Here is a 22,858-nt window from a genome sequence, read left to right on the forward strand (position 1 = left end):
CTATCATCCCCTTCTCCTCCTGCCTTCAATCTTTCCCAGCATCAGGGTCTTTTCCAATGAGTCAGTTCTTCACACATCAGGTGGCCAAAGTACTGGAGTTTCAGCTTCAGCATCAGTCCTTCCAATGAATATTCAAAACTGATTTCCTTTAGGATTGACTGGTTGGATCTCCTTGCTGTCCAAGGGACTCTCAAGAGTCTTCTCCAACACCACAGTTCAAAAGCATCAATTCTTCGGCACTCAGCTTTCTTTAGCGTCCAACTCTCACATCCATATGTGACTACTGGAAAAACCCTTCGAGTTTTAGACTCTAAGGGTTACCATAACAAAATACCAAAGCAGGGTGGTTCAAACAACAGTCATTTACTTTCTCACAGTTCTGGAGGCTAGAAGTCGAAGTTCAAGATGCTGGCAGTTTTGATTTCTCTTGACGTCTTGCTCCCTGGCTTGCAGAAGGTCCCTTTCTTGCTATGTCTTCACATGGACTTTTTCTGTGTGTGCACATCCCTCTTCACAAAAGGGCACAGTGATACAGATGTAGTGCCCTACTTTAGAATCTTTTTAACCTAGCTGCCTTCTTAAAGACCCTATCTCCAAATACAGTCATATTGAGAGTTAGGACTTCAACATTTGAAAGTAAGGATGAGAGGATGGGTTATAATTCACCTCACAATTGAAGTGCTTTGAATATTTATTCAATTTCATTGTTTGTTATAGATCTCTCTAGATTTCCTATTTCTTCCTGAGTTCATTTTGATAATTTGTGTTCTTCTGGGAATTTCTCTATTATCTAGATTATCAAATTCTGTCATACAATTATTCACATTATTTCCTCACAACTTTTTTTTATTTCTGGGCATTGTCATTAACATCCTAATTTATAAAAGTTTGGGAGTACTTCAAGGCTGTACATTGTCACCCTGCTTATTTAATTTATACACAGTGTACATCATGAGAAACGCTGGGCTGGATGAAGCACAGCTGGAATCAAGATTGCTGGGAGAAATATCAATAACCTCAGATATGCAGATGACACCACCCTTATGGCAGAAAGTGAAGAGGAACTGAAGAGTCTCTTGATGAAAGTGAAAGAGGAGAGTGAAAAAGTTGGCTTAAAGCTCAACATTCAGAAAACTAAGATCATGGCATCTGGTCCCATCACCTCATGGGAAATAGATGGGGAAACAGTGGAAACAGTGTCAGATTTTATTTTTGGGGGCTCCAAAATCACTGCAGATGGTGACTGCAGCCATGAAATAAAGACACTTACTCCTTGGCAGGAAAGTTATAACCAACCTAGACAGCATATTAAAAAACAGAGACATTACTTTGCCAACAAAGGTCTGTCTGGTTAAGGCTATGGTTTTTCCAGTAGTCATGTATGGATGTGAGAGTTGCACTCTGAAGAAAGCTGAGTGCTGAAGAATTGATGCTTTTGAACTGTAGTGTTGGAGAAGATTCTTGAGAGTCCCTTGGACAAGAAGATCCAACCAGTCCATTCTAAAGAAGATCAGTCATGAATGTTCATTGGAAGGACTGATGGTGAAGCTGAAACTCCAGTACTTTGGCCACCTGATGTGAAGAGCTGATTCATTTGAAAAGACCCTTATGCTGGGAAAGATTGAAGGCAGGAGGAGAAGGGGACGACAGAGGATGAGATGGTTGGATAGCATCACCGACTCAATGGACATGAGTTTGAGTAGACTCCGGGAGTTGGTGATGGACAGGAAGGCCTGGCGTGTTGTGGTCCATGGGGTCACGAAGAGTTGGACACGACTGAGCGACTGAACTGAACTGTTCAGGTTAATACCAGCTAAGTTCAATGGACTTTCCAGGTGGCATTAGGGGTAAAGAACCTGCCTACCAATGCAAGAGACATAAGAGACTTAGGTTCAATCCCTGGGTCTGGAAGATCCCCTGGAGAAGGTCATGGCAGCCCACACCAGTATTCTTGCCTAGAGAATCCCATGAACAGAAGAACCTGCCACACTACAGTCCATCGGGTCACAAAGCATCAGACACGACTAAAGCAACTTAGCACGCACACAGTATACAAAATCTTTGATCTTATGTACCCGTTTCTCCTTAATTTTTGCTGCTACTGTTGTACTAAGTATGCCAGCAAATTTGGAAAACTCAGCAGTGGCCACAGGACTGGAAAAGGTCAGTTTTCATTCCAATCCCAATGAAAGACAATGCCAAAGAATTCTCAAACTACCACACAATTGCACTCATCTCACACGCTAGTAATGCAATGCTCAAAATTCTCCAAGCCAGGCTTCAGCAATACGTGAACCGTGAACTTCCAGATGTTCATGCTGGTTTTAGAAAAGACAGAGGAATCAGAGATCAAATTGCAAACATCAGCGGGCTCATCAAAAAATTAAGAGTGTTCCAAAAAACATCTATTTCTGCTTTATTGACTATGCCAAAGCCTTTGACTGTGTGGATCACAATAAACTGTGGAAAGTTCTGAAAGAGATGGGAATACCAGACCACCTGACCTGCCTCTTGAGAAATCCGTATGCAGGTCAACAAGCAACAGTTAGAAGTGGACATGGAACAACAGACTGGTTCCAAATAGGAAAAGGAGTACATCAAGGCTGCATATTGTCACCCTGCTTATTTAACTTATATGCAGAGTACATCATGAGAGATGCCCAGCTAGATGAAGCACAAGCTGGAATCAAGATTGCTGGGAGAAATATCAATAACCTCAGATATGCAGATGACACCACCCTTATGGCAGAAAGTGAAGAAGAACTAAAGAGTCTCTTGATGAAAGTGAAAGAGGAGAGTGAAAATGTTGGCTTAAAGCTCAACATTCAGAAAACTAAGGTCATGGTATCCGGGCCCATCACTTCATGGCAAATAGATGGGCAAATGGTGGAAACTGGCTGACTTTAATTTTGGGGGCTCCAAAATCACTGCGGATGGTGATTGCAGCCATGAAATTGAAAGACACTTACTCCTTGGCAGGAAAGTTATGCCCAACCTAGACAGCATATTAAAAAACAGAGACATTACTTTGCCAACAAAGGTCCGTCTAGTCAAGGCTATGGTTTTTCCAGTGGTCATGTATGGATGTGAGAGTTGAACGCTAAAGAAAGCTGAGTGCCACAGAATTGATGCTTCTGAACTGTGGTGTTGGAGAAGACTCTTGAGAGTTCCTGGGACTGTAAGGAGATACAACAAGTCCATCCTAAAGAAGATCAGTCCTGAGTGTTCATTGGAATGACTGATGGTGAAGCTGAAACTCCAGTACTTTGGCCATCAGGTGGGAAGAACTGACTCATTGGGAAAGACCCTGATGCGGGAAAGATTGAAGGCAAGAGGAGAAGGGGATGACAGAGGGTGAGATGGCTGGATGATATCACCGACTCAATGGACATGAGTTTGGGTAAACTCCAGGAGGTGGTGATGGACAGGGAGGCCTGGCGTGCTGCGGTCCATGGGGTCTCAAAGAGTCAGACACAACTGAAGACTGAACTGAACTGAACTGAACTGTTGCGCTAAGCTCATCTTTTATCTAGTGTGCCCATTAACACATATTTATTTAGTTACTTTCTGCAAGTTGTCTTTTAAATAAGATTGAAGAAAAAAGATAATAAATGACCAAAATATAATCACAGTCCTTTCCTAAAAATTTATTTTATTTTAATTGAAGGCTAATTACTTTACAATATTGTGGTGGTTTTTACCATACATAGACATGAACCAGCCATGGGTGTACATGTGTCACCCCTGTCCTGAGCTCCCCAGCCACCTCCTTCCCCATCCCATCCCTCTGGATTTACCAGAGCACCAGCTTTGAGTCCCCTGCTTCATGCATCAAACTTGCACTAGTCTTTTTTACATATGATAATATACTTGTTTCAATGCTTATTCTCTCAAGTTATCCCACCCTCACCTTCTCCCACAGAGTCCAAAAGTCTGTTCTTTACAGCTGTATCTCTTTTGCTGTCTTGTATATAGGGTCATCGTTACCATCTTTCTAAATTCCATATATATGCATTAATATATTGTATTGGTGTTTCTCTTTCTGACTTACTTCACATTCTTTTTTATATTTACCTTTTCTTGTTTTTTCTACTGGTACTCTTCCTTAGTTTATATGATTTTATTTATTGTACATTGTCTTCTATTTTAGGCTGATAAAGCAGATCTGCAAGTAAAAAACTATTCGTTTTTGTTTATCTGAGTGTCTCTTAACTGATACTTAAAAAATAGTTTGCTGTTATCAAGATCTTGGTTGACTTTTTTCTCCCAACACCTTCATTTGTCCTCCTTAGGTCTTCCCACCACCATGGTTTCTGAAATAAACTGTTCATCTTATAGGGTAATCCTTTTTAATATGATGAATCACTTCTTTATTTCTACTTTCAAGGTTCTCTGTCTTTTGATAACTTGGTTATGATATGCCTAGGTGCAGACCTCTTTGAATTTATCCTGTTTTGACATGTTGAGTTTTTTACTCTGCAGATTTTTTTTTATTAACTTTGGGAAATTTACCACCATTTATTGCTTTGGATATTCTGTGTGGTCCTTTTCCTTTTGCCTCTCTTTCTGAGAATCTGTTACATATGTGCTGATATAGTCATGGTGTCCCTCGGGTCTCTGATAATCTGTTTATTTTTCATTATTTTTTCTTTCCATTTTTCAGGCTGGATTATCTAAATTGACATATCTTTGATTTGTTGGGGGTTTTTTTTCTGCCTGTTTACAAATGTTATTGAGTTCCTCTAGTGATTTTTCTGCAAGTTATCATATTTTTCAACTCCAGAATTCCTAGTTGGTCCTTTATCTTAATTTCTATATCTTTAATGACACTTACTATTGACGATACTTTGATCTTATGTTTTCTTTTTGTTATTCATATTTGATTTCCTTTAGTTCTTTGAACTTATTTAAACAGCTAATCTAGAGTCTTTACCAGGTAAGCTCCATATTTGGTTTTCCTCAGGGATATTTTCTACTGATTGTTTTTTTCTATGTGTGTGGATCATATATTCTTGCTTCCTTGTCTTGTATGTTTTATTGGAAATTATACATTTAAAATGATAAAATGCAACAACTCTGGAGATCAGAATCTCCTCCCTAAAAGGACTTTTTAAAATTGAGATATAATTGACATGTAATATTTTGTAAGTTTAAAGTGTACAATATGTCAAGTCAATATATATAGTGATTGCAATAAAATTACTATGACAGCATTAGCTAACACTTCTATCATGTTATGATTCTAATTTCTTTGTTGTTGCTGCTGTTTCTGTTTGTAAATTTTTGTTATTTTTATTTAAAAGTTGACTTTTCCTTTGACTTTTCTGAAAATATTCTGAATTTTGTTGTGTGTGTTCAGTGGAGTTTCTGATTGGATGGCTTAATAGGCAAATAATATTGGAAATAAAAGCAAAAAAAAAGACAATGGAACCTAATTAAACTTAAAAGCTTTTGCACAACAAAGGAAACTATAAGCAAGGTGAAAAGACAGCCTTCAGAATGGGAGGAAATATAACGAAGCAATGGACAAAGAATTAATCTCAAAAATATACAAGCAACTCCTGCAGCTCAATTCCAGAAAAATAAACGACCCAATCAAACAGTGGGCCAAAGAACTAAACAGACATTTCTCCAAAGAAGACAAAAAATGGCTAACAAACACATGAAAAGATGCTGAACACCACTCATTATTAGAGAAATGCAAATCAAAACCACAATGAGATACCATCTCACACCAGTCAGAATGGCTGCTATCCAAAAGTCTACAAGCAATAAATGCTGATGAGGGTGTGGAGAAAAGGGAACCCTCTTACACTGTTGGTGGGAATGCAAACTAGTACAGCCACTATGGAGAACAATGTGGAAATTCCTTAAAAAACTGGAAATAGAACTGCCATATGACCCAGCAATCCCACTGCTGGGCATACACACTGAGGAAACCAGAATTGAAAGAGACACGTGTACCCCAATGTTCATCGTAGCACTGTTTATAATAGCCAGGACATGGAAGCAACCTAGATGTCCATCAGCAGACGAATGGATAAGGAAGCTGTGGTACATATACACAATGGAATATTACTTAGCCATTAAAAAGAATACATTTGAATCAGTTCTAATGAGGTGGATGAAACTGGAGCCCATTATACAGGGTGAAGTAAGCCAGAAAGTAAAACACCAACACAGTATACTAAAGCATATATATGGAATTTAGAAAGATGGTAACGATAACCCTATATAAGAGACAGAAAAAGAGACACAGATGCATAGAACAGTCTTTTGGACTCTGTGGGAGAAGGTGAGGGTGAGACGATCTGAGAGAATAGCATTGAAACGTATATTATCAAATGTGAAACAGAACGCCAGTCCAGGTTCGATGCATGAGACAAGTGCTCAGGGCTGGTGCACTGGGATGACCCAGAGGGATGGGATGGGGAGGGAGGTGGGAGGGGTATTCAGGATGGGGAACACATGTAAACCCATGGCTGATTCATGTCAATGTATGGCAAAAACCACTACAATATTGTAAAGTAATTAGCCTCCAACTAAAATAAATAAATTAATAAAAATAAATAAATACATGTGTCAATCCTAAAGTTTTGCTCCATTAAAAAAAAAAATAGGCAACTAGTGTTGAAAGGAAATCTCCTTAAATGTCTAAAATTAATACATCTTTTAGTTTTTGGTGAAGATCTCTGTGTGAATTTTGGGCTTGTCTTCAACACTCATTTATACAGTTCACAACTCTACCTTAGACTTCAGTTTCTACTTGCAATGATGATCTCCAAGGTCAGCTGCAAGTTAGGGAATAGGACCATCTCAGAGTTTTTCTGAAAATGTACACAGCTGTATGCATTTTCTTGGACTTATAGATTCCTGAGATATGTCAGAACTTTCCAATGCATTTATGAACGTATCGTTACCAAGATTTTCCTTTTAAGATATTAGTCTCTTGTTTGCATTACCAATTATCCAACTCCTCAGGTGTCCACAAAATGAAAAAAATGCTCATAATTGCTTTGATGAATGCCACTGCGGCTGCTGCTGCTAAGTCGCTTCAGTCGTGTCTGATTCTGTGCGACCCCATAGATGGCAGGCCACCAGGCTTCCGCGTCCCTGGGATTCTCCAGGCAAGAACACTGCAGTGGGTTGTCATTTCCTTCTCCAATGCGTGAAAAGTGAAAGTGAAGTCGCTCAGTCGTGTCCGACTCCTAGCGACCCGATGGACTGCAGCCTACCAGGCTCCTCCATCCATGGGATTTTCCAGGCAAGAGTACTGGAGTGGGTTGCCACTGGATAAAGCCATTTCACAGTGAAAGAGCTCTGAGTTAGGTCAAATACAGACTTCCTTGCAAACGAAGTCTTCCAATTTATCACCAAATACTTGATATCATGACAATTTATTGGCAATGATTCTGTTTGTCTTTGTTAAAGCTCCTTGTTTGTCTTTGTCATCTTGAGATGCTATAACAAAATACCATAGAATGGTATTAAACATGACATTTATTTCTCACAGTTATGGGTCTGGTTCAAAATCAAGGTAGTAACTGAATCAGTTTCTGGTGAGGGTTATCTTCTTGACTTGCAGATGGTGTCCCTTCTTATAGAGACAATAATCCCATCATGAGGGCCCCACCTTCTTGACCTCATCCACCTCATTACCTCCCAATTGCCATCTCCAAATAACATCATATTGGATGTTAGTGATTCAACATAAAAATTTTGGGAGAAAACAAACATTTGGTTCATAATACTGTTCTGTATGTGATTCAGCCATTTATCTTGACTAGATGCTCCTCAGGTTGCTGCAAACCATTGGATAATTTCGAGCATTTTGAAAAAGATATCCAAAAGTGTAGTTGGTTTTCTCACTTAGTCTATGAAGGAGAGAATTTTGTATGATCCTAAATTTTCTACCCTCCACATTTTAATACACATGTTAAAATATTCATTGTTTTCTAATCACATCTAAAGTTTTTCAGTGTGTGCTGTGTATATTATGTGTTCAGTCACTAAGTCATGTCTGACTCTTTACAACTCCATGGAATGAAGTATACCAGTCTTCTCTGTCCTCCACCATCTCCCAGAGTTTGCTCAAATTCATGTCCATTGAGTCAGTGATGTTATCTAAACATCTTATGTTCTTCATCCCCTTCTCCTTTTGTCTTCAGTCTTTTCCAGCATCAGGGTTTTTCCTGAGTCAGCTCTTCACATCAGGTAGCCAGAGTACTAGAGCTTCAGCTTGAGCATCAGTACTTCCAACAAATATTCAGGGTTGATTTTCCTTAGGATTGACTGGTTGGATCTCCTTGCTGTCCAAGGAACTCTCAAGAGTCTTCTCAAGCACCACAGTCTGAAAGCATCAATTTGTCAGTGCTCAGCCTTATTTATGGTCCAACTCTCACATCCATACATGACTACTGAAAAAAACATAGTTTTGACTAGACAGACTTTTGTCAGCAAAGTGATGGCTCTGCTTTTTAATATACTGTCCAGGTTTGTCTTATCATTCCTTCCAAGAAGCAAGCGCCTTTTAATTTCATGGCTGCAGTCACCATCTGCAGTGATTTTGGAACTCAAGAAAATAAAGTCTGTCACTGCTTCCACTTTTTCCCCATCTATTTGCCATGAAGTGATGGGACCAGATGCCACATCTTAGTTTTTTGAAAGTTGAATTTTAAGCCAGCTTTTTCACTCTCCTCTTTCACCCTCATCAAGAGACTCTTTTGTTCCTCTTCACTTACTCCCATTAGAGTGGTGTCTCCAGCATATCTGGGGTTGTTGATATTTCTCCCAGCAATCTTGATTCCAGCTTGTAATTCATCCATCCCAGCATTTCTCATGATGTACTCTGCATATAAGTTAAATAAACAGGGATTTAACAATATACAACCTTGTCATATGCATTTCCCAATTTTGAACCAGTCAGTTGTCCCAAGTCTGGTTCTAACTGTTGCTTCTTAACCTGCATACAAGTTTCTCAGGAGAAAGGTATGGAAGTCTGGTACTCCCATAAATTGAAGAATTTTCCAGTTTGTTGTGATCCACACAGTCAAAGGTTTTAGTGTAGTCAATGAAGCAGAAGTAGATGTTTTTCTGTAACTCCCTTGCTTTCTCCATGATCCAATTAATATTTGGCCCATTGAAACCACCCTTCATCCTGTTTATAATTTTTATTATAATTTTTATTGATGTATAGTTGATATACAATGTTATGTTAGTATCAAGTGTACAGCGTAATGAGTCAATATATTGATAGCTTATACTCCGTTAAAAGTTATTACAGGACTTCCCTGTTAATCCAGTGGTTAGGAATCTGCCTGCCAGTACAGGGGTCATGGGTTAGATTCCTAGTCCAGGAAGATTCCACATGCTGCAGGGCAACTAAGCTGATGTGCCACAAACTACTGAAGCCTGCATACTCTAGAGCCCATGCTCTACAACGAGAGAATTGAGAAGCCTCCACAGCGCAACTAAAGAGTAGGCTCCACTCACCACAACTAGAGAGAAAGCCCACACACAGCCAAAACAAAAAACTTATTGCAAAATAAAGGCTATAATTTCCTGTTCTGTGCAATATATTCTTGCTGCTTACCTCTTTTATATAGTAGTTTGTATCTCTTAGTCCCATTCCCCCATTTTGTCCCTCTCCCCTTCCCTCTCCCCACTGGTAACCAATAGTTCCTTTTCTAGACCTGTGAGTCTGTTTCTGCTTTGCTATATATTTTCATTGGTTTTATCTGATAACTTTTAACACCAAATAGATACCTGATTATAGAGCAAGAGGTAAGGAGGAGAAAATGGACAATGAAGGCAAGTTGTCACCCTGCAACTGCTGCCATCTGCTCTCCTCCCCAGCCCAGCTCTGAAATGCCCCTGGTGCTCTGCTGCAAATGCTAAAGGCTGGGATGGTGGCTTTTCTCTCTCAAGCCAGGCAGAATGGTCAGGGAGAAGATCATAACTCAGATCCTCTCTACCAACATCTTTTATCTAAGTACTTAGTCCTTCTTACTCCTGGGGCTTAAGTTTCCTTCTACATCAGGCAGCAATCATCCTTTCCATACTGAAGTCCTTTCTCTCTCAGTTAAAACTTGAGTTTCTCAAAATCTATAGTCTTCTCTCCCTCCTGGTCAAGTCCATGGCTCAGCTGATGTCGACAGTGTGTAAACAGCTTGCTGCTTACTTAAAATATAACCTTGGACAAGTTATGTAATTGCTTTAGACATTCTGGATACTCTTCTATAAGACACATGTAATGATTAGGTAATAGGGTTGTTTTGAGAATTTAATTCAGAAAATAATTTTGATTAGCTGAAATGACACATATAAATCTTCTGCTTTGGTCACTTGGTGGGAAGAGCTGACTCATTGTGAAAGACCCTGATGCTGGGAAAAATTGAGGTCAGGAGGAGAAGGGGACAACAGAGGACAAGACAGTTGGATGGCAACTCTGGGAAATAATGAAGGTCAAGGAAGCCTGGCATGCTGCTGTCCATGAGGTCACAAAGAGTTGGACATGACTTAGCGACTGAACAACAAGTTCTTCATGTAATGCAGTCCTTAGGTGGGGTGTCCTATCCTGTGCAATTCAAATAAGATAGACCTGACCACTCATGATGTTTTCTAGAGGTTCAGAGCCTTCCTATAATTTCTGGCATTTCCTAGGAATTTTCACTCTCATGGTCACTTCTCTGACTGGTTTTCCAAGGCTTCCCATCTCACTCAGCTCTACATTTCTTTATTATCCTGTACCCCATATATACACATGTATATACTTGGCTGCAGCAGAGCCAAGTGTGTCTTCCTTTATTCCCCAAAACATTACCAGTACCAAGTAGTTTCATGTAATAAACTCTTACCAAAGCATTTACAAAGCATCTGTCGGGAATATGTCCATGTGTATGTGCTATGTCTTAGCACAGGATGGCTAGGATGCTGAAAATAAGATCAGACCTCTGGATATTTTTTAAGTCGCTGACGTTTTACCAACATGGATTATCTGTTGACTGACTCTCCTCCCAGTGTCTCTGGTCTCCAGTGACATTGCTGGTTTCCCCTCTCCAAGGTCCTCCTTCCCACTGCCCATCACCCACATAGTTTTCATAACTAAAATGTTCCCACGCTAGGATTTCTCTCATGAGAATCATGAGGACCAGTGGAGGAGGGAATTGTGACTTGCTCTCCATTTCCCTAAAGGCAACCAGTGAATGAGCAGCCCATATTTTCATTCAATATAAATAGTTTCTGACCACAGGATGCACGAATCACATTTTAAGCTGATTTGTCTGCTATTAGGTGGAGTAAGGGGAAAATAGAACTAGTTTTGAATATTCTCTTGTCTGGGATACTGCACAGCAAGTTTTGGAAGGAGCACAGACTAGACTTCAGAAGACTTGAGTGGAATGGAAAAGGGGCTGTGACTGGGGGGATGTGTCTTCAGCTTGTTGTCAAGAGTCCAGGTCTTGCCCTTTGTTTAGCTCTGTGACCTTTTACAGGTAATAACATCCTTCTTGGAGGAGGGTTTTACATCCATAAAGGATTTAATATGCAGAGCTGACTATCTAAGTCATGGGGCCAGTCTTGTAGACCCAGCTTTGGGGCTTTCTGCCTGAGCAGCTGAGGGAGAAGCCTCAATGGGAAGGAGAAGGAGGTACGTTAAGAGGATGGTGCTGCTCCTCCAGAACAAGAGAGGTGAGAGTCTCGGATAATGTGGGGTATCCAGCATGGGGAGAAGAAGCCAGGGCCTGACCCTCAGCCAGTTGTGTGGAGGCTGACACAGCTGAGGCTGTGGCCAGGAGGAGGGTGTAGATGTCTATCTCTTCCCCTCTGTGAGAGCAGGAACAGAGCTGGCAGAGACTAAAGGGAAATGCTTGGTTGTGGCACAATTTCTGTGGGGGGTCTGGCTTTGCCTTGTTTATATAAGGAGCACTGGTGACAGCTGGGAAGGCCATACAGATGCAAGCAATAGGTAAATGCCAATATTTGTGTTGGGATGTGAGAAGTGACACTTCCCTCGAAGAACTTTGTTCCTTGCCACAGCTTCTTACATAGGAAACTGAGAGTTGAAGTTTCTGAAACATTAGAGAGAAAATTTGACCCATTAAATGGAAAAGAGAGCAGCCACAAAGCCAAGATGGGGCTTTGTTGTTGTTTAGTCTCTAAATCGTGTCTAACTCTTTTGCAACTCCATGGACTGTAAACTGCCAACCTCCTCTGTCCGTGGAATTTTCCAGGCAAGAATACTGGAATGGCCTGCCATTTGCTTCTCCAGGGGATTTTCCCAACCTGAGAATCGAACCCATATCTCCTACATCTCCTGCATTGGTAGGTGGATTCTTTACCACTGAGCACCTGGGAAGCCCAAGATGGGGTTTAGCCCAGCCTTTTTGTGGAGCATGACTTCTGTGCCTGACCGTAGCCTGGCACTGGTGAGCTGGGCTGCCCGAGGCAGAGCTGTTACCCCAGGGAACCGCGGAAGAGTATGTGAGAACTCCAAGCCAGCTGTGACTTCACTGAGTGAGATCTGTCCAACAGTAAACCAGGCACATCACAGAGTGAGATTATTTATACATTCTTTTTAAAATTACTTACTGAGTGTGTAGTGTATATGCTGGGGATAAGATTAAAGGGGTTTCTCTAGACTGACAGAGCTTGGGCTTCCCAGGTGGTGCTAGTGGTAAAGAACCCGCCTGCCAATACAGGAGACATAGACTGACAGAGAACTAACATGCTGGCCAGTAGTCGACTAGAAACAAATTTGTTAGCTCCACCCTGAGGGTGGGAAGCTGGGGCCTAAGCTTTTCTCTTCTCTTGCAGCTACCTTCATCAATATTTCCTCTGTAGCTGAACAGGCTGGCAGGCAACCTGCAATGAGGCCCTGCTCAGAAGACCTCCACCTCTGCTGGGCCTCCTGGCTCCTGGGATTCATCAGTCTCCTTCTCAGTGAGTGGCCTGGGCTCCTGGGGAGGGAGGGATGTCGGATAAATCCAGCAAAGCAGGGCCCTACCACTTGGAAGGCTCTTTAGGTTTTGACGTCTTTGTTGAACAAAAAGGGAAAACAACTCTGTTATAAGTTTTCAAATGCAGTGTACTTGGTTTAGAGCCCCAGAGTGCAAGGAAAGAATAATATGGCCTTTGTGGTTGTGGCAAGTCTGGGACCCCTGAGCTCAGGGAGCCTTGTCTGCATTAAGAAAACCATTTCCAAGGAGGTGAGGTTGCTTCTGCTGCAGTAACAGGGAAGCCAAGAGAGCCTGACCGGGGTCCTGGGGAGAGGGAGGGAGACAAAGAACATGGCTCCTCGGGGCAGAGGGCAAGGGCATGAGCTTCTCCTGGTCTAGACTCAGAGGGGCCCTGGAAGCTTATACAAGGCATTGTGGAGGAGGAGGTTGACTAGAGCCCCACATCTGAGCCAGAGGAAGCAACTCTAGTCAGGCTCCTTGGGCTTCTGTACTAGGAAAGGATAGTGAACACGCACTCTCCACCAGGGTTTGGGGTGCAGATCCTAGCAGACCTTCACAAAGGAGAAGGTCCTTGCAGTCTCCAGTTTATCTCAAAAGAGTTTATAAATTTTGCATTCCACCTCAGTGTTAGTTTTCATTTTGAAAAGTTGAAAAATTACCTCCCAGTAAAACAAATTCTCTGGGAGGATGCCCTCTATAATGCAAAGCACTGTTTTAGGGCAAAACCCTAGAAACAATGAATCTTTACATCAATTTGGAAATGATTGAACAAGATGGGAAGTTTCTGTACAGTGGCGTATTATGAAGCCTTAAAAAAAAAAGCCTACCAATTGGCTGGAAGGTATTTCTAATTTTTGATAGTGTCAGATGCATGGATTTCCATCAGTAAGATGCAGAAAACGGTATATAATAAAATCCTAATCTTGTAAATGAAACAGCAATCTTTGATATTTAAAATCATCTATACACCCATGTATTTATGAGAGTAGGAGAAAATGCAGAAGAGAAGGTAATAGATGACTAACAGGGGATTTAAATGGGAGAAAAGTTTGGAGGTGGGAGAAGAAAAAGTGGAGAGAATAAGGAGTTGAGCAAAAAAGAGGAACTGAAAGAAAAGAAAATGCTCTAAAGAAGGATGTGTACCAGGCGATTATCCTTCAATTAAAAATAAATAAATTTAGAAAATGCACAGGAATGATGTGGATACATCTATAAATTTATGAAAGATTAGACATTTGTATATATAAAAATTAAATACAAACGAATGAAGAAAAGAAGAAAATATAGTGGATTGTGAATTCTGGATAAAATTAAACAAATTAGAGAGCATTTGTAAAAACGGGCCAACTTATATTAATATATTAATTATATTATATTATATATTAATAAAGGGCATTGAAATAAGGCCTATATCCCATTTAACTAGATTGCTTCTGTAAATGTAGACTTTCTTCAATTTTCCAGTGTAATTTAACTACAAAAATATGTTCAAAATTATAGTCTTATCTAAAGTCTGGGACTAGAAATTCACAAATAAAAAATAAACAGATGGAGACAAAGTGAGATGAAGGGAGAAAAAAAGAGAGAAAGAGAGAAAAATGGTTTGAATTTCTCATGTTAGGGATGAGACAATCTACACACAGAGAAGGAAAATGACTTTATCAAGGTCACCCAGGATCTGGGAAGGAGTGGAATTTGTTGCCCCTTTGGCCCCAACCTCCATGGTACTGAATGAGATGGACACTTCCCAGTGGAGGTTGGGCACCCTGGGTGAACTGGAAGAGGCATCATTGGAAAGAACGTTAAATCACTCTACACATTTGGAGGGATGGGTGGTGAGGAGTGATGCTGTGGGTGAAGTATCTTTGTCTTTATCGTTCTTAAAATCTTTAACCCTTTTCTGAACATGAGTTTGGAAGTAGTGGGAAAGGAAGCTTGAAGGTGAGTTCAGTTCGCACTGTAATTTCCCAGAGACACAGAAGCTACTGGTGAGGTCCTGGGAAGATGTACTCACCATAGCAATAGTCTCCTTCATGCCCTCAATGTGTCCCTGTGTCTACTGGCAGAACACAAAGAAGAAAGGGTCCCTACCATCACTGACATCTAGAGAGAGTCATGGAGACGGAGGAGACAGTGCAAAGGTACAGGTGGGTTTGATTATGAGTTGAGAGAAAACAGCTATTGATCTTCTGGCGTGATGGCAAAGGAAGGGTCAGAAATGTGAATAAAATTTTGTGTTGATTTTTAAATTTTATATCATTTAAATAAACTTTACTCTCTTGTTTATAACCACAGCTTTTCTGGCTTAATTTTCTTCTTCAGGATTAGACCTTTTGTAGTTCACAATGCTCTTACTGTCTGCCTTCTTTTTCTATGTCTTCTTTCATCTTCCTCACAGCTGGTGCTCACCACCAGCTTCTGAGTCCATCCTCCCTGCAGCCTGAGGGCTGAGCCTCCTCTCTCCCTGGTTCCCTCATTTCCAGCAAGCGTAGGGTCTGGCAGGGCTACTGTTTTACTCTCTGAGGGCCAGAAGTCCCTGCTCTGCTGTGTGTACATGCTAAGTGGCTTCAGTCGCGTCTGACTCTGCAACTCCATGGACTGTAGCCCGCCAGGCTCCCCTGTCCATGAGATTTTCCAGGCAAGAATACTAGAGTGGATTGCCGTGCCCTACTTCAGGGCATCTTACTGATCCAGGAATCAAACCTGCATCTTTTATGTCTCCTGCATTGAAAGGCAGGTTCTTTCCAGTGCCACCCAGATAGCTACCCCCTGCTCTGCTAAACCCCTGTAATTACTTGCTTCCCCTTTCCCAGGAGAGAAAGTTGGAGGATTAGCCTCCAGGAGCTGCTCAGATCCTGGTGATGAGACAGCTGTGCTGGGAGAGAAGCCCCTGGGGAGGACAGGGACATGGTAGGGAGCTGCTGGGAGCTCCTGCAGGGGAGAAGCACTGGGCTGGGAGAGGGGACCCCTGGTGCCAGGTGTGGCTCTGCCCTGTGTGACCCAGGGCAAGTTCACCCCCTGGGGAGCCTCCTCTGTGACAGGAGGGGCCTGGGCAGATGCCCCGCTAAGGCCCTTCCCAGCTTGATGTTCTGTCCCCAGAGAGGACTCTCCTGTGTGTACATCAAGGCCTCTGCTCTGTCTCTTCATCCCATGTTGTCCTAGTCCTGTGTCATGACAGGGACTCACAGCAGTGAACCTGTTCAGGGTACCTTCAAAGAGGAGACCCTGGACCATTACTGTGGCCACTTCTTGGCCCTGCATGGAATGAGGGATGCTCTTCTTCAAGCATCCCCTTTGGAATCCAGTATGGCCGTCTGTTTTCTCTGCCTCTGCTCCTGAGAGGGGTGTTTGGACCACCTCCTGAAAGACATCATCTTTCACAGTCTATGGAACTTTGTTTGCACACCATCCTCTGAAAGTATAGTAAAGCAGTATTAAGCCTAATGTAAGGCTCCAGGCCTGTGGAGCTGAAGGGACTGGGGTGGAGGCCTGACCCCAGGGAGATGCCTAATTCAGTGAATAAATGATTAAATAAATACAAAGAAATATCTGAAATACACATATATATATGAATACTGGCTTGAGCCATTCTCTGCCTCTAATGAGAGCCAGGAATGGGTATAAGTACAATAGTGGAAGGCAGGCTTGATATGAAGAGAACTTACTCATTTGGAGAGAGAACTTTTTTCCCTGGTGGGCAGAGGCCAACCCAGGCAGATCCTGACCTCCCGGAAAAAGCAAATTATTGTTCCCTTCAGGGTAAGGCTGTTCTGTGTTACTTTCCTTGGTCCTGTTCTCTCCTACCCTGTCCCCAGAAGGGCAGAGGGTATCCGGTCCCTGGGGCCTGTGTCTGAAGAGGGAGGGTAGGCTCAGGATGGGGTGTCCCTGAGGGGAATGTGCCCACTGGTCACAGTTCTGCAGGAAAGTGATCGAGGAAGGCCCACTGCAACCTCTCAGGGTCATCTGGGAAAGATCTGCTAGCAGGCAGCTCCAGTGGCTGTTGGACTGAGGGCCTCAGCTCCTCCCTGGATGTTGACCAGAGGCTCCCTCAGTTCCCTGTTACATGGGTCTCCCCAGTAGGGCAACTGACAGCCTGGCAGCTGGATTCCTCAGAGCAAGCGAGGGAGAGAGTGAAAGAGAGAGAGAGTGTGTGTGAGTGTAAGCAGGAGGGAAGGCAGTCCTGTGCTCTCTAAACTCACTGATGGACACCCATTGTGTCTGCTGCAGCCCATTCCTGAGAGCAAGTCACTAGGTGCAGTCCACACCCCAGGGAAAGGGGTTAAACAAACGTGAGAACACAAGGAGGGAGGGACGTAAGGAGACATCTTAGAAGCGCCTTCTACAGTTATGCACCTAATTTGTGCCTGAAAATGGGCTGGGTGCTTTTCACTTGTGATGTCATTTAACTTATACTGATCTTATGAGGTCGGTAAGGAAATGTCAGCTTAGCAAATTTATGTAACCTAGTCAATGTTAGACTTCATTAGAAAGAGGACTTGATTCCAAAAGTTGCTTCAATTAATTGTACTTGGCTGTCTTACTAGAATCAAGGAATTATCCTGGGTGGATTTCTTTACAAAGAGGTTTGTGTGGGTTCTTTCCTTTATTATTGATAAAATAAACATATTTCCAGTTTCCAATCCTTTAGGCATCTGCAGCACTGGGGCCAGGAGTTCTGGAGTACGTGGTTCTGGAGTTCAGGATTCTGGAGCCCACGTTCCCCTGCAGGGGATCCGAGGAGGTTCTGTGTTGATTCATGTGACCAAGAAGCAAGAAGCTGAACCAGAGGAGGTCGTGTGGGGCTTTGGCCCTGAGTCAAACTACAGAGTCCTGCTGCGAGTCCGCCATGGGGCAGACACTCCCACCTGGGTCAGCCTCCAGGACAAGTATCAGCAGAGGGTCCATGTGCCCAATGTAATGTCCCTGAAGATTGAGAACCTGACCCAAGAGGACAGTGGGCAGTATCGGGCTCGAGCCACCTTCCGGGGAGGAGTAGAACTTACCCAGGTTTTCCACCTCACTGTCTATGGTAAGTGACACCTCCTCACCATGGTTTCCCTCCTTCTTTTGTCTAGGAGGGTCACATAGACCCCATTTTGTAAGATTTTATTTAGACCCCAACCTTCAGACTCCGTTTTCTCACCCAATAATAAGGTGTGCATGTTAGCCACAAAACGAGAGCAGACTTGAGATTCACAAAAGGGAGAAAATCACTTCAGTATTTTAAGGGAGGAAAATGGGAATTTATATGGTAACATTAATTGTTCTTTCTAAAACTGAGTTACTTAATTTCTCTATTTGTTTTCTATTACTACTGTAACAAACTACCAGAAAAACTTATGGCCTTCAAACCTCTCAAATTGATTATCTTACCATTTTGTAGGCATAAGTCAGACTTGGGTCTCATGGAGGAAAATCAAGGTGTTGGCAGGCCTGTATTCCTACCTGGTGACTCAGGAGAGAATCCATTTCTTGCTTTTCCCACCTTCAAGTGGATACCTGATTTCCTTGGCTGGTATCCTCCTTTCATTCATTATCAAATCATCAAATTCATCTCACATTGCATTCATCTGATCTGTTCTTCTGCTTGTCTTTTTCACTTCATTTTTGATGAGAAGTATTTAATTTTTTTTTTACAGTATGCCTTTTACTGTGATCTGTGACAAATAAACTAGATTCAGCATTATAGTTAACAATGACACCAACAACAGCTTGATAGCAACAAGGAAATTTTTTATAAAGAAGTTAAGCATCCTTGAACATTTGCAGTTGCCAACATACATAGATACTAAGCAAGAGGCCACTTGAGAAAGGAAATTAAGATACCAAATGTTTAGGCCAATAAACAATGGTAACAGGGTCAAACAATTCAAACTAGGTATGAAGTTAATATTTTTTAAGAAAACACTTTGTTGAGGTTTGATTGACATACAAAGAGCTGTGCATATTTAATGTATCCAACCTTGTAATAGGATTTCTCAGTGCATTATTTTGCACTTGAATATCTTAAAGTTGCACATGAAATAGGTATTGAGATCTGTTTGACTAGAAAAGAAATACTAGTTAGGTGGCCTTGGGTGAGTCATTTAACATCATGTAACTTGATCTAAAAAGTGACAGTAATTCTTTCTTTTTCTTAAGGCATTCACTGAACCAGATGATTGCTTAAAATTCCTTCCATTTCTAAGAGAGATTGAATCTGTGAATTATTTTAGGGGAATGTCTCAAGATATTTCCTCAAAAAATTTTAAGACATTATCAGATATATCTGATGGGCTTGTAAATTATAATAAAGTTTATATTAACTATATAGTATTATTTTTCAAAAGAACTATAAGTAATTTTCGTGTGTGTGTGTGTGTGTGTGTGTGTGTGTGTGTGTGTGTGTGTGTATGGGCTTCCCCAGAGGCTCAGCAGTAAAAAATCCACCTGCAGTGCAGGAGCCACAGAAGACATAGGTTCGATCCCTGGGTTGGGAAGATCCCCTGGAGGAGTACATGGTAACCGACTTCAATATTCTTACCTGGAGAATTCCATGGACAGAGGAGCCTGGCAGTCTGCATTCCATAGGGTTACAAAGAGTTAGACACGACTGAAGTAACTGAGCATGCACATATACTAGTGAAGCCATCACCATAACTTATGCCAAAAAATCAGATTAATCCTCTCCAAAAGCTTCCTCCTGCCTTCTTTATTTGATTGTTGTTGTCGTTGCTTATGTAACAGCACAAAATTTAAGTGTAATCTACAGTGTTATTAATTATAGGCATCATAATTACTTTATGTATATTATATAGTATTGCTAACTTTAGGCACTATGCCATACAGTAGATCTCTAGGATTTATTCATCTTGTGTAACTGAACCTTTGTACCTTTTGACTAATACCTACCCATTTCACCCTCCTCCCAGATCGATGCAAGAACCCTTCCACTCTCTGCTTCTATAAGATTGAAAATATAAGACTCATCATATAAGTGGTTTCATGTAGTATTTGTTCTTCTCTCTCTGGCTTATTTTACTTAGTGTAATGTCCTACTGCTTCATCTATGTTTGTCACAAAAGGCAAAATTTCCTTCTTCTTTAAGTTTGAATAATATTCCTCTAGATGAAAGTGAAAAAGGAGAGTGAAAAAGCTGACCTAAAATTTAATATTCAAAAACTAAGATCATGGCATCTGGTTCCACCACTTCATCGCAAATTGACAGGGAAAAAGTGGAAACAATGACAGGATTTATTTGTTTGGTTTCCAAAATCACCACACACAGTAACTGCAGCCATGAAACTAAAAGATGCTTGCTCCTTGGAAGAGAAGCTATGACAAACCTAGACAGCATATTAAAAAGCAGAGACATTACTTTGCCAACAAATGTCCATCTAGTCAAAGCTATGATTTTTACAGTAGTCATGTACAGATGTGAGAGTAGTTGGGCCATAAAGAAGGCTGAACATCAAAGAATTGATGCTTTCAAATAATGGTGGAGAAGTCTTGAAAGTCTCTTGGACAGTGAGGAGATCAAACCAGTCAATCCTAAAGAAATCAACCTTGAATAGTCATTGGAAGGACTGATGCTGAAGCTGAAGCTCCAATACTTTGGCCACCTGATATAAAGAGCCAGCTCTTTGGCAATGATCCTGATGCTGGGAAAGATTGAGGGCAGGAGGAGAAGGGAGAGACAGAGGATGAGATTGTTGGATGGCATCACCAAATCAATGGACATGAGTTTGAGCAAACTCCAGAAGACAGTGAAGGACAGGGAAGCCTGGCATGCTGCAATCCAGGGGGTTGCAAAGAGTTGGACATGACTTAGTGGTTAACCAACAACAATATTCCTTTGTATGTATATACCACATTTTTATCAACTCATCTGGCAACGGACATTTAAGTTGTTTCCATGTCTTGCATATTGTAAAAATTTTGCAGTGTACGTGGAAGTGCAGATATATTTTTGAAATCCTGATTTCTATTCCTTTAGATATATACCAACAGTATAATTGCTGAATCATAGAGTAGTTATAAGTCATAGACAAAGTTCTGGTTTTTCCAGTAGTCATCAGGTATGGATGTGAGAGAAGGACCATAAAGAAGGCTGAGCGTTGAAGAATTGATGCTTTTGAACTGTGGTGTTGGAGAAGACTCTTGAGAGTCCCTTGGACTGTAAGGAGATCCAACCAGTCCATCCTAAAGGAAATATTCATTGGAAGTCCTAAATATTCATTGGAAGGACTGATACTTTGGCCACCTGATGCAAAGAACTACTCAGTGGAAAAGACCCTGATGCTGGGAAAGATTGAGGGCAGGAGGAAAAGAGGATGACAGAGGATGAGATGATTGGATGGCATCGCTGACTCGATGGACATGAGTTTGAGCAAGCTCTGGGAGTTGACAGACAGGGAAGCCTGGCGTTCTTTGATCCATGGAGTCGCAAAGAGTTGGACACGACTGAGTAACTGAACTGAACTGAGGACGAGATTGTTGGATGGCATCAGCAACTCAATGGGCATGAGTTTGAGCAAACTCTGGGAGTTGGTGATGGACAGGGAAGCCTGGCATGCTGCAGTCCATGGGGTTGCAAAGAGCTGGACACAAAACTGAGCAACGGAACAACAGCGAGTAGTTATATTTTTAATTTTTGAGAAACTCTATACTATTTTCCAAAATGGTTGCATCAATTTACAATCCTAGCAACAGTGTATGAATATCCCTTTTTCTCCAGCCCATCAGCAACACATCTTTTTTTTCTTTTTGGTAGCAGCCGTTACAACAGGTATATGACTATACTCACTGTGGTTTGGGACTTCCCTGTGGCTCAGCAGTAAATAATCTGCCTGTAGTGCAGGAAACACAGGAGATGAAGATTTGATCTCTGGGTCAGGAATATCCCCTGGAGGAGGAAATGGCAACCTGCTCCAGTATTCTTGCACACACTGTGGTTTTGATTTTCATTTTCCTGATGATTAATAATGTTGAGTGATTTTTCATATACCTGTTGGCCATTTTTATAGCTTCTATTGACAAATGTCTATTCAGTTCATTTCCCCATTTTTAGCTGGATTATTTAGGTTTTTTTCTATTGAGTTGTATGGGTCCCTTATAAAATCTGGATACTAACCATTTATCAGATATAGAGTTTGCAGCTATTTTCTCCCATTTCTGTAGGTTTCCTTCTCACTCTGTTGATGTTTCCTGTGCTGTGCAAAAACTTTTCAGTTTATCATAATCCCAACTGTCTATTTTTGCTTTATTGTCTATGCTTTTGTTGTCATATTCAAACAATTATTGTCAAGGCCAGTGTCAGAAAGATTTTTGCCTTTGCTTTCTTCTTAGAGTTTTACAATCTCCGGTATTACTTTTAAGTTGTTAATCCATTTTTAATTTATTTTTTATATGGTGTAGGGGTCCAATTTCATTCTTTTGCATGTGGATATCCGGTTTCCCCAGCACCATTTTTTGAGAAGACTTCCCTTTCCCCATTGTGTATTCCTGGTTTCCTTGTCAAAGATCAGTTGACCATATATGCATGGGCTTATTTCTGGGATTTTTATTGTTCCATTAGTTTATATGTCTGTTTTTATGTCTGTTTTAAGTAGCATTATAACATACTTTGAAATAAGGAAATGTGATGCCTCCAGTTTAGTACTTCTTGCTCTAAGCTGCGTCTATTTGGGATCTTCTGTGGTTCCATATGAATTTCAAGATTTTTTCCTCTTTTTGTAAAATCTCCTTAATTATATTCACGCAGTTTGGGCAGAATCTATAGATTGCTTTGGTACTGTGAACATTTCATCAATATTAATTCCTCAAATTCATGAACATGTAATGTCTTTCTATATATTTGTGTGTATATATCTATCATCAATATTTATAGTTTTTGGTGCACAGATCTTTCAGTCCTTAGTTAA

General features: G+C 41.3%; 1 protein-coding gene across 2 annotated transcripts in view; it reads left to right on the forward strand.

Annotated features, from left to right (window-relative positions):
* The first annotated feature begins 11,343 nt into the window (after nt 1–11,343).
* LOC145507501 (SLAM family member 9-like) overlaps nt 11,344–22,858 on the forward strand; it is a 30,288-nt gene continuing 18,773 nt past the window's right edge. Inside the window, exons 1-3 of one of the 2 annotated variants that reach the window (XM_081494079.1) lie at nt 11,344–11,492; nt 12,814–12,939; nt 17,590–17,985. In XM_081494079.1, the coding sequence (XP_081350205.1) occupies nt 12,867–12,939; nt 17,590–17,985 (469 nt within the window). In that variant the 5' untranslated portion in view covers nt 11,344–11,492; nt 12,814–12,866. Of the gene's footprint in view, nt 11,689–12,813; nt 12,940–17,589; nt 17,986–22,858 lie in introns of both variants that reach the window. The other variant, XM_081494078.1, reaches the window with a different exon arrangement.

Source organism: Giraffa tippelskirchi, chromosome 5 (genome assembly GCF_054371585.1).
Source record: "Giraffa tippelskirchi isolate mGirTip1 chromosome 5, T2T-mGirTip1v1.2.pri, whole genome shotgun sequence".
Classification (NCBI taxonomy): Eukaryota; Metazoa; Chordata; class Mammalia; order Artiodactyla; family Giraffidae; genus Giraffa; species Giraffa tippelskirchi.